At 29.3% G+C, this 12323-nt stretch overlaps 1 protein-coding gene across 1 annotated transcript; it reads left to right on the top strand.

Moving 5' to 3' along the window:
- The first annotated feature begins 486 nt into the window (after positions 1-486).
- Positions 487-12109, top strand: LOC145740712 (uncharacterized). The gene is made up of 18 exons (XM_082558543.1): positions 487-704; positions 809-1003; positions 1442-1620; positions 2598-2710; positions 4776-4915; positions 5266-5355; positions 5709-5819; positions 6153-6239; positions 6541-6660; positions 6935-7662; positions 7834-7900; positions 8268-8418; positions 8947-9085; positions 9433-9511; positions 10018-10052; positions 10197-10303; positions 10634-10728; positions 11263-12109. Exons 1-18 carry the CDS (start codon positions 537-539, stop codon positions 11329-11331), a joined length of 2673 nt encoding a protein of 890 aa, XP_082414669.1. The 5' UTR covers positions 487-536; the 3' UTR covers positions 11332-12109.
- The last annotated feature ends 214 nt before the right edge of the window (positions 12110-12323 follow it).

Raw genomic sequence — 12323 nt, 5'->3', positions numbered from 1 at the left:
ATCTACATTAAAAAAAGATTGTTTTTAAAAGGAAAGTTATGTATTGTAAATTTGTTTATTTCTCTTTTAAAATAGCTTTTTAATTTATTAATTAACTAAATTTTTAAACAAAATAGCAATTTTTTAGACAAATCATTGATTTTAAAAACGTTAAAATACAAAATGGCGATTTTAACTTTTTACTTACAATTCCAAATGGTTAGTGGGCGTTTTTATTGGCGGAGCAAAGTAATTTGATTGCCCTTGGAAACAAATAACGCTGTTTCGTGTTATAAAAGTCAGTATCGTAATAAACATCTTACTGAAGAGAAAGAACACGTTTAGTATGTAACCTAATATTTAATTTATTAATCATATGGGATTTTATATTTTTCACCTTAAGTTGAGGACTACTTAAGCTTCTATGTTAAATTTACAAGCTAATATCTTAACTATAAAAAAATAACTTTTTAACTTTTTGGTAAAACTTAATTTTTTAAAGGAGGGTGTTTTGCGTTAATATTAAAGTATGTGGTAACATAAAATAAAAAGGTCAAATGGAGAAGTATGACAACCTGGGAATGGTTGGTGAGGGATCATATGGAATGGTTATGAAATGTAAACACAAGGAAACCGGGCAAATTGTTGCCATTAAAAAGTTTCTGGAAAGTGAAGATGACAAGATGGTAAAAAAAATTGCCATGAGAGAAGTTCGAATGCTTAGGGTAAATATAAACACAAACAAATTTTACTCATTAATAGTGTTTTTTTTAATTAAAGATTTTTAATTGTAATAATTTATTTATCCAAAATTTATTTTGTATTCTAGAAACTTCGACATGAAAATTTAGTAAATTTAATTGAAGTATTCAGGCGGAGAAAACGCTTATACTTAGTATTTGAATATGTTGATCACACTGTTCTAGATGATTTGGAAAAATATCCAAATGGATTAAGTGAAATGACTGTCAGAAAAATACTCTGGCAAGTTTTACGTGGAGTAGAATTTTGTCACAGCCACAATGTAAGTCTTAAAGCCAATTTTTGCATTGATTTTTCCTTAATATTTCTGTATGTTGCTGTAAGTAATAGAAACTTTAATTTTATGATGTTATAGACAATCAAACTAAGATAACTTAAACTTAACTTTTTACCGGCGGCGTGGTTTAGTGGATAGAGCACTTGGCTTTACCAAATAGGTCCTGGTTTAGATCCCCACTGCTCTCATGCTGTAAACGGTACGAACTCCTGCTGAGCCATTACTTAATCAGCAGCTTAATAATTACGAAATTATTATCTATAATATCCCAAACTGCCAAAGAAAACTTGAGACTGGGTCGAAGTAACAGATGTTACTTTATGTTTAGGTTGTAAAGTCAACCTTTCCACATCAAGGATAAAAAAATTTTAAAAATATATGTTTAAAATATAAATGTATTTTTGAGCTTTGTTACTTTCTTAGATTATTCATCGAGATATAAAACCAGAAAACATTTTAAACTCCCGCAGTGGAGTAATCAAGATTTGTGATTTTGGTTTTGCCCGGACTTTAGCTGCACCCGGAGAAATTTACACTGATTATGTGGCCACTAGGTGGTACAGAGCACCTGAATTATTAGTGGGCGACACCAAATATGGAAGGTAACAAACTCTTTTCTAAAAAGTTGCTTAACATAATCTTTTTTATTAATTAATAAACTTTGAGCTTTAATTTTTTTAAAACCTTGATCCTTTTTTTTTATACATTTTTTTACAAAAAGCAATAAAATAAAATACAAAGTACTAAGTAAGTTAATATCAATTTATTAATAAGACTTAGTAAAAATTTTAAAACATTCAGGAATAAAAAGTATTTAGAAGTAAGGAAAAACAGAATAGTAGCCTTTAGTTATTAAAATTTTCTTTATTTTTAAGTTAACTACATTAAATGTGTACAACAGAGCTATAGATATTTGGGCAATAGGTTGTTTAGTTGGTGAGATGTTATATGGGGATCCAATCTTTCCAGGCAAATCAGATATCGACCAGCTGAACAGAATATTAAAATGTGTTGGTAAGTAAAATATATATATAAGCTTAGTGGACAAATGTGAGTTCAATTTAAAGTCATGCAGGTAAATTGTCACAGCTAAAGATTAGTTGAAAATTTCAACTATATTACCTTATTAAATTCCTGACCGTAGGGCAGGCTTTAAACTAGTATATATAATGTGACAATAAGTTTATTTAGAGTTTTTTTAAAAAAAGTACTGGATTTTGTAAGGTAAATAAAAGAAAGCATAAAGTAATAAATGTTATAAATGAGATTGTTAGTAAAGATGGGTTTTAAACACAGAATAGTTTGAGTTTTGTACAAGTGATGTTTAACAATGTAGTGTTTTCAGTTATTTTAATTTAGAAAAGCTAGTGTTACTATTTATTGTTTAGTGATGATTTAATATAGTCTTCAAGGTTATTGTTTGTAAAAAAATGGTTAATGGCGAACATTTTTTTTAAATCCCAAATTTTAATTAACTTTTACACTAAAACACAAAACACGCTACAAACATTATCAACATTTATTTTTATATTTTATTCTGTCCTAAAAAAATGTTAAATAAGTTAAATCTCCACACTAGGGCAGTGGACATATGGGCAGTAGGTTGTTTGATAACAGAAATGTTAACCGGAGATCCCTTATTTCCTGGTGATTCTGATATTGACCAACTTTATCATATTATCAAGTGTTTTGGTAAGTTTGTAGTACTGGTGTTGTGGTTATTGTGTGGTGTGGAGTAGTGTTAAGTTTTGTGGTCATATTTTTTTTTGTATATATCTTTATCCTTGATGCGGTAAGGTCAAATGCGTGACCTAAACATAGAGTAACATCAGTTACTCCGACCCAGTCTCGAGTTGCCTGTGGCAGTTTGAATTAGATGATAATTGCCCGTTAATTACTTTGTTGATTGAGTGCTGGGTCCGCAGGAGTTTATACCCTTGATAGCGTTTTAATCAATAGCGCTACAACACAAGATCACTGGGAATCGAACCCCGGACCTTATGTGGCGTAGAAAGTGATCTGACCACTACAACCTGCTACCAGTGTTGTTCTAAGTATGTGGTGTGTTTATTGTAATAGAAGGGTTGTATAATACAAATATATTTGGTGGTGTAGTGTTGTTTAAGGTTTTATGTAAAACTTTACTACCATTGTTACTGTCATATTAGAACAAAGATAAAAATTACCCTTTTATAAAAATATCTCATTTTACAGTGTGTGCCTATAAAATTGTTTAGTGATGATTTTATAGTTTTTTTGTTTAAATAGGGTGTTCTGGTGAAATTTAAATATTTTGTCCAACAAAATATATAAATTACATAGCCTATTTTCCTAAAGGGGTATATAGAAATAACATTATTTCTTAAATTAATAAATAGTGTGGAATGTGTTTTTGCTTATACTTTGTTTCATATTAACATTATTGTTTATGTTTAATAAATTAAATTATTAACCAGGTTTTTGCAACACAAAAACTAATTTAATTTGCAGAAAAAATCTGTTTGTGACAGTATTTTAATAACTTGGTGGTAAATATATGTAGTTGACATAATATCATGTCATATGCATTAGCTAGAGGTATTAGTAAATGTAATAAACAATTCCATTTTAATAAAACTTATGACATATAGTATCATATTAGTTATTAATAAAATAAGACCAAATATTTGATTTTTTAATAATAATATCTTAAAATTTGGACTACTTTTATTTAATGAACATGTCAACTTTATATTAATATGATTAATTAGACTTTTATTAGTTTTAATATTTGGAATTTTGTTTAATTTATTTTGCAAAATTAATAGCTTCAACTTTAGTGGGCCGTATGGCTCTTAGCTATGTTGATTTAAAAATATTAAAAAGTTTTAATAAAGTGGTTTTTGGGGTTTTTAAAGTTTACATTGCAAGTATAACGAAACTTCTGTTTTATTTTATTATTGACAAAACAATATGACCAGCTGTGGGTTAAATATAATTCCTTACGATAAGTCAATATAACTTAATGAAATGTCCACAAACTTGTTGACATAAATACTTTATTCAAGTTTGTTTGTTGTAAAACTTAACTAATACCATTGATTTAGTAGTTGGCCAATTGTAGTGGTTAATATATATATAAATTAATATTAATAATGATATTGCATGTTTTCTGTAGTTCAATTATATAGCCTATATATTCAAGAAAATGTGTAAAATTTTAAATTAAAATAGGCCAATAATATTGTCCATAATAATCCCTATTTGTTTTATTGAAAATGGAATTTGTTATTTCTTTATTATGTCATAAGATATGACTTTATTGAGGAACTACACAGTGTGTTAAAAACTTTTGTTTGTTGATTTCCAATGAATAGAAAACTTTTTTTGTGTTACAATGAAAGTAGAATGTACTGGACCCTAATTAGTTCTGTGATTTTGTAGAACTAAATATTAGTATTAACAACACATCCCATTCTTAAAGTATTTACATCTAACTACCATGATTACTAACCAATCATTATAACAAAGATGTGTAGTAGTAAACCATAATTTAGAAATTTATTACAATTTAAAACATGCATAGATTGTTATACTAATATTTTAACTAGACAACCCCAAATTTAAATTGATCTTTGCTTTAAATACCAAAAAATCTACATTTAAAATATTATCTAATTCAAAGTAAATCACATGTTAAAATTAAAATTTTACACATGTTAGTCATTACGATGCTTAAAATAAATGTATACATGTAACTAAAATCCTGAATTATCAGGTAACTTATGTCCTCGCCATCGTGAAATCTTCCAACGGAATCCATTATTCGCTGGCATGAGGTTACCTGATGTAAGAGACATCGAACCCTTAGAGAGAAAATTTCCAAAGTTTTCATCTGAAGTTCTTGACCTAATGAAGGTTTGAAATAATTAACAGTTTTTTTTTTGTAATGCTAAAGTAAAGTAACATAAACTTAGATTTGCTTAGATAGTTAAGGCCAAATATAATGGTTTACGTTAAATGTATTCCTATAATTTTAAACTATATTTATCATGATATTTACAAAAACATTTCCTTTTGAATTTTGTGTAATATATAATGTAGGTTAGTGGATGATATATATTTGTATTACGACAATTAAAGTTCATAGAGCAAGCTATCGACCAGTACTTTAAATACAATTCTACAAGTTAAGCCCAACACTTTAAAACCAGTTTTAAGGTATTGTTAACATTTTATTACTTACAAAATTTTTAACTGCTTTACAGCAATGTTTAAGACTTGACCCTAACGACCGACCTTCTTCCTCTTTGTTGTTAAGACATGAATACTTCAAGAAAGATGGATTTGAAGAAAAGGTAACAAAAACATCATTAAATTAATATACAAGTAATTGTTGCAAAGCCTTGTATAAAGCTAGTTTTAAAATAAATACAATGTGTTTTAATCTAAATCAACTATTGTATACTTAAGGGCACTTTAACATTACAGAAGTGGGGATTGAACTTATGACCTTCTGTAGTAAAGCCAAGTGTTCTAACCACTAAGCCACTCTTGTAATGGTGTTCTTACCAAAATATAATTTTACCTTGTTTCGCGAAGTTATACTTTAGCTGTACTGTTAATATAAATATAGCATTATTTTAATTTGTAAAATTTTTACAAGCTGTACTAAAGTTAAACCCTTACACTTTGCTTAATAATATTCCAGGTGATTCCTGACCTTAGAGCCCGAATATCAAAAGATAACGCCAACAATTTGTTGGCAAGGAAAGAAGCTATTGAGAAAAAAGAGCAAGAAAAAAGGAAAAAGAAATTAAAGGTAAAATATTGTTTGACTTAGTTTAAAATATTTTAAATTCTGCCTACAATGGTTGAAAGAACTGGGTATAATATTCACTGTTAATATAAATGTTTTAGTATACTTACGTACGGTGTTGATAACTGTAATCACATTTACAAAAACTATATGTTACTAACAAACAATAGGGTTAAAAACAAAATTAACTTTTGCAAATTAACTTAAAAAATTTAGTTAGTAAATTAAATGACTTACCTTAAGTTTTGTAAGCCTGAATAAGGTTGGGTTATTGATTTGTTTAGTTTGTAAGGTTGGGTTTTATTTTACACTAGTCATATAAATTTGTTTTTTTAGGAGTTGGCACAGAATAACTCTGCAGATAATAAAGATGTGAACATCATTCAAACCAACAAAAGTTCACCTGATCACAAAAACTTAGCTGTGAGTATTAATAGAAAACATAGCTACATTAGTATTAAGCGACTTATATTTAAATTTTGTAACAAAAACTTGTTTAAGAGGTTTATATTGTAACTATATAAGACTGAATCAAGTAGTTATTTACCTCCCTTAAATGGACATGACTAAATGTAGTTGTGGGTTCGATTTCCACTGCTACTTTAGCAATTAATTTATTGCATAAATATGAGATATACCAATTATAAATTAGCATATATACAGACTTTGTATTTATTTCAAGGTTATTAACAGTATATTAAACTCTTGCTTATTTTATTTCTAGAACAAACAACTTCAGAAAATAAACACTCCTTCACCTAAGAAAGAAAACCAAACCAAATCGAACAAAACAAATATTAATTCCACTTCCAACCAAAACAAAAGTGGAAACAACTCAGTTAAGGTAAAACTAATACACTCTAAAACTTGTGATTCTTTAAAGTTTAAACTGTACTGGGTTTAAAAACTACTACATGGGTGTGTAATATCAGCCTAAAAAATATTGTATTTTTAGATTTTTTGCATAGTCATAATAGAAATTCTGTTATTTTTTTCTAATTTAAAATTCAAATAGAAATTTGTTACTTACAAGTTCATTTTAGGGCTACAATATACTTTATATTAATAAATACTTATTAAGCTACCTTAAAAAATGCTTAAACCCAATGTTATGTTAGGAAAAGAAATCGCACACAAAAATTGACACGGAGAACCAACTACCATCAGTTGCTCCACTAAAACAATCAGGAAAACGTGAACAAACTCCTCCTAACAGCCACAAATCTATCCTAAAACAAACAGAGAACGCTCAGTTACAAAAAAACATTGACAGTATGCCGAATATAGCAAAAAAATCACAGAAATATTCAAATAAAGACTCGCCTCGTACTTCGATTGAAGCTATTCCAACCACGAATTCGAACGGGATTTTAAAAACTCCTCCTTCGCAGAAAAGGGCGAATGACTTGAAATTGGAGAAAAAACAGGAGTTAAAACAGAAAACTCCAAAAGATGTGGTCACAAAAACTTCGTCTGATTTGAATATTACTAAAGAAAAACAAACCAGAAGCTCGGAAAGATTACAAACAATTACCCCGCCGAATTTACTGGAAAAACAAAATAAAAACAAGGAAAAATCACCTAAAAATGTAGACTATAAGCAGGTCCAAAAATCACCCAAAAACTTGGATTCGAAACAGGTTCAAAAATCACCCAAAGCCCTGGAAAAACAGCCTCACAAGTCCCCAAAAAATTTGGAAAAAAACTCAAGAAATATGGACCCACGGACACTTGGTCCGTTAACTGAATCTTTAAAGAGGGATAGCCCAGATTTGTCAATTGTAAATTCGACTGCTTCACCGCATTCTATGTTTAAACATAAACAACTAGGAGGTGCTGTTGTCAAGTAAGAAAAAACATTTTTTATATTTTTTAACTTGAAGTAGAATTCACTGCTGATATAAGGACATTTATAAACATTTGAGTTTAATTCTCGATAACATAGATTTAAAATTCTTTATTTGTTTGGCTTATTTATTGTCCTGTAGCTTGTTAACAAATGTTGTTGCTTTTTTAGAAGTTTTGAAAAAGACAAAACTGACCGATCCTCCCAGTTAAAGAAAAATGAATTATCTTCCTTGCAGGTAAAATTGTTGTTTAATTATAAGTGTGATTGTAGACCTGAGGTTTTTTGAAAATGTTTTCTGTGTAATGGTTTTGTTATTTATTTAACCTTAATCATATAAACCAGCAGCTTAGCTTTGTAAGCATTGGTCTTTATTATGTAAGGTCTTGGTTAGTTTTTAAATGTGGTATGGTGTCTTTAAGTCATTAACAATACTTGCCCTTTCTGTGCCCAATATAAATTTAACAGGTTCTTAAATGCACGGATGTTAGCTCAGCAATATATTAAAAAAGCAAGGCCAACTTAATACCATTTATTCTTTCTGCACCATAAGTTCTATAAATTTTATTTTTCCATTTTTAAAAACATTCTTTATTTTGTATTAGAGTTCATTCGACAAGAACATGTACCCCGACAAAACTTCTCACTTTGAGAAGATGATGATGTCTATGTCAGGTGCAACCTCAATCACCCATCCAGCCATCAAGAAGAATATTCCAACCAACCAACATGTTTCATTCAACACTAACCCTGCAGGTACCCGGTATTAAAGTCTTATATAAGAGTTGAAGTTTTAATCTAACTAATTGATGCCCTAACTATAGCAGAATAAACACTGTTTTAGCCTTACCTTATGGTACGAACATTATTAAATCAAACCCAGAACCTTATGTTTTTTTGTCCAGAACATTAACTACTATGTCACATTAAATTCTAGCAACACATTATTTTTTTTGTATATATCTTTATCCTAGATGTGGGAAAGTCTAATGCGCGACTTAAAAATAAAGTAACATCAGTTACTCCGACCCAGTCTCGAGTTGCCTGTGGCAGTTTGGGATATTATAGAATATAATTGCTTGATAATTATGCTGCTGATTAAGTGCTGGCTCAGCAGGTGTTTATACCGTTTATAGCGCCTTACTCAAGGGCGCTACAGCATGAGATCAGTGGGATTGAACCCACGACCTCATGTGTGGTGTAGCAAGTGTTCTTATCACTACACCACGCTGCCGGTATATAATAAAAAATATAATATACATTTTATTTTATTATGGTTTACAGGTAGCAGTAGTATGGCATTCCACTACAGCAGACACAAGGAAGAAAAGGCAAGCAATAACCTACCCTTGTGGACTTCAGGAGCTAATAATGATGATTTTTCTATGGCTAAGCAATCTAGTAGTGATGTGGGCTTAAAAATGTATTAAAAAAATATTTTTGTATTTATAATAGTACTTCTTACCAGTTAATTTTTCACTATAAGGGCTATTTTTTGAAGGCTGTGTATAATGGCTATAAATACCAGCTAATTTTTGTCCATGATAATTTACCTGTTCACCAGCATTTTTATTATTTTAAAAGCCATTAAGTTAGTTGGATATATATCATGAACCAAGCTTCATTATTCAAATATGAGTTTGGTTGTAAAACAGTAAAAGTCTTGACAAAATGTTTTTTTTAGTATGTTCGAATTGAATCAAGTTTATATATTTGTTTTGGTAGAATAAAGAAAAAAACATTAATATTTTTGTTAAATATTTTTGTCAGAACATTGGATTCAAAACATAAGAACAACGAGGACAGAAGATATCGAGATAAATCCCCTAAACAAAAGAAGGAGGGAAAGGTTTGAGTTTCCTGATTTGTTTCTTTAATAAAACAAACTTTTGTTACATTTAACTATTTTATTGACCGGAAGCGTGGTGTAGTAATTAGAACACTTGCTACACCACACATAAGGTGGTGGATTTAATCCTCACTGCTCTCATGCTGTAGCGTCCTTGAGTAAGGCGCTATAAACGGTATAAACTCCTGCTGAGCCAGCACCTAATCAGCAGTATTATTATCAGAAAATTATAATCTATAATATCCCAAACTGCCACAGGCAACTCGAGGCTGGGTCGAAGTAACTGATGTTACTCTATGTTTAAGTCGCACATTCGACTTTCCCACATCGAGGATAAAAATATAAAATCGGTGTGTTAGTTTTATCATTATTTCTTTTGTTGATTATTGTAATAAGGTCTATCCAAAATAAGTGATATCTTTTGATTGTACTTATTTTAATTTCTATGCAAAATACTTAAGTTCTAGCAGTTGTTTTTTAGTAACATAAAATATTTATATTTTTAGGTTTATCATCATACAACTAAAGATAAATCTCACAGGTAAATTATTTTAAAACTTATATTATCAAAAAAATTGTAAACTTTGTTTAAAAGATAATGAAATTTATTCTATGACAATTCTTAAGTCCCAGGCCTTATATTGAGGATAAATTAATATATAAAAAATTATGTTTTTGTTTATAGAGATTCAAAGCCAGACAACCTGACAACCCACTTACCTGACTTGGGACAGAAACCTTATTTAGGAGTTTTACAAGAAAGAGATCATCTTAAAACTTCAGGAATTGATCGTAAATATTAAAGATTACATTTTTAGTTGTAATGAAAATAAAAATATAGCATTAGGATTGTTTAAAATGTAAACAACTTTACTGGAGTAGATTTTTTAATTTATTTTTACTATGTTATTATTATATTAAATGCTGATATTACCATGCTATAAAAAAACCTTTAATTTTTCTAGAAAATATTTAATTTTAAAGTTGTAGGTCATAGGAATAATTTGTAAAACATTGTATATTTTTGGTGCCTGCAATTTATTGTTTAAGTCTGTTAGATGTAATAAAATTATTAGTACCTAATTCTTCTTACCATTCTAATCTAACTAAATTTATGTGAAGCACCCAAAGCCAAGAAAACCAAGCACAAGACCATGTTGATGGCCATTCCTTCACTTGACCCTCATATAACTAGTAAACATGCACAGAAGAGCAGGGTGAGTGCAATTGCTTTTATTTAAGATTAATTATTTTTAAAGAAACCCTATCTATTTTTGCTATTCAGCTTGCCATACAGTCAGCATTTTATTTGACATAATATGGTTGCAACTCTCAACTAATATTTGCCAGTGATAATTTACCTGTGCACCACAAATGGCAGTTTTATTTATTTTGTAGGCCTATAAATTGAACATACATATATATACATTTTTTTGTATATATCTTTATCCTCGATGTGGGAAAGTCGAATGCGCGACTTAAACATAGAGTAACATCAGTTACTCCGACCCGGTCTCGAGTTGCCTGTGGCAGTTTGAGATATTATAAATTATAAATGCCCGATTATTATACTGCTGATCAAGTGCTGGCTCAGCTGGACCTCATGCCCTTACCCAAGGCGCTACAGCATGAGATCAGTGGGGATTGAACGACCTCATGGTGGTTTATATACCTTGTTCACTAAGCTCCATTATATCCAAATGTTATTTTCATTTATTATCATCAAATTTGATTTTTGTTTTGCAATTCAGAGTCCTTCACCTACAAACAATCATCATAGTGAGTCTAACTTTCCATCAGTTCATCATCAAAGAAAATGAAAAACTTTAACAAAGCTATGGTTACTACTAGAACAATATGTTGTTATCCTGGGAAGTCTAGATGGCTACTATAAAAAGCTTTGGTATTCTTAAAATTGTTCTTTAAAGCTCCTGTTACTTGGCAATTGTTTGTAAGATTTGAAGCCATGTATGTAGAGTTAGCAAAATTTGTTTTAAAAACTATGCCTTAGACCAATATTTTTTGAGCAACTACTTATTATATTATAAACTGAGCCATATTGTTATCCTATACAATATTTTATAAAGCTATAAAGCCTTATCTTTGTTAAGTCTTACTAAGCCATAATTCAAAAACCAATAGTAATTAAATTTTTGACAAAAAAAAGTCCAGGTTATCTGCTAACCAAGAATTAAGGTCATTTTAAATGAACTAAAAACAACTTATTAAATGTATAGCAAGCTTTTATAATTTGCAATTTTAAGCCATGTTGTTTCTATATGGAATAAAGCCAGTTTTAGTAATTGCCATATTTCTTGTTCAATAGTAATATTAGTTTACAAACAACAAATTTATTTATCATATAAAGCATTTCAAGCCCTCAAATCCAAGGTTATCAAACAAACTTTGTTTTATTTTTTATATAACAACTGATATTTTGTGTTACATTTTGATATGCATTCTTTTACATGACAAATTCTTATCCTCAGTAAAACACTGTGATATATTACTTGAGACAATATTTTATATATTTTTATATCCATTTTTTTGTCTGTTTTGTTTTTTACTTAATAAAATAAACATTATTTTTGTACTGGTCAAAAAAAAATCTGTAGCAAACCATATTTAAAATACAATGATATTGCATTTAAACCTTATTTATTACACCTAAATATTTTCACGTTATTTATACTAGTCAATGGCCCACTGGCCCTATGGTTGGCATTTTATTTATTGCAATATGGTCGCAACTCTCAACTAATATTTGCTCGCGATAATTTACCCACACACCACAAACAACAGTTTTATTAAT

Source organism: Corella eumyota, chromosome 1 (assembly GCF_963082875.1).
Source record: "Corella eumyota chromosome 1, kaCorEumy4.1, whole genome shotgun sequence".
Classification (NCBI taxonomy): domain Eukaryota; kingdom Metazoa; phylum Chordata; class Ascidiacea; order Phlebobranchia; family Corellidae; genus Corella; species Corella eumyota.
Note: the sequence above shows the minus strand (reverse complement) of the source record. Positions and strands in the feature narration are given on the sequence as shown.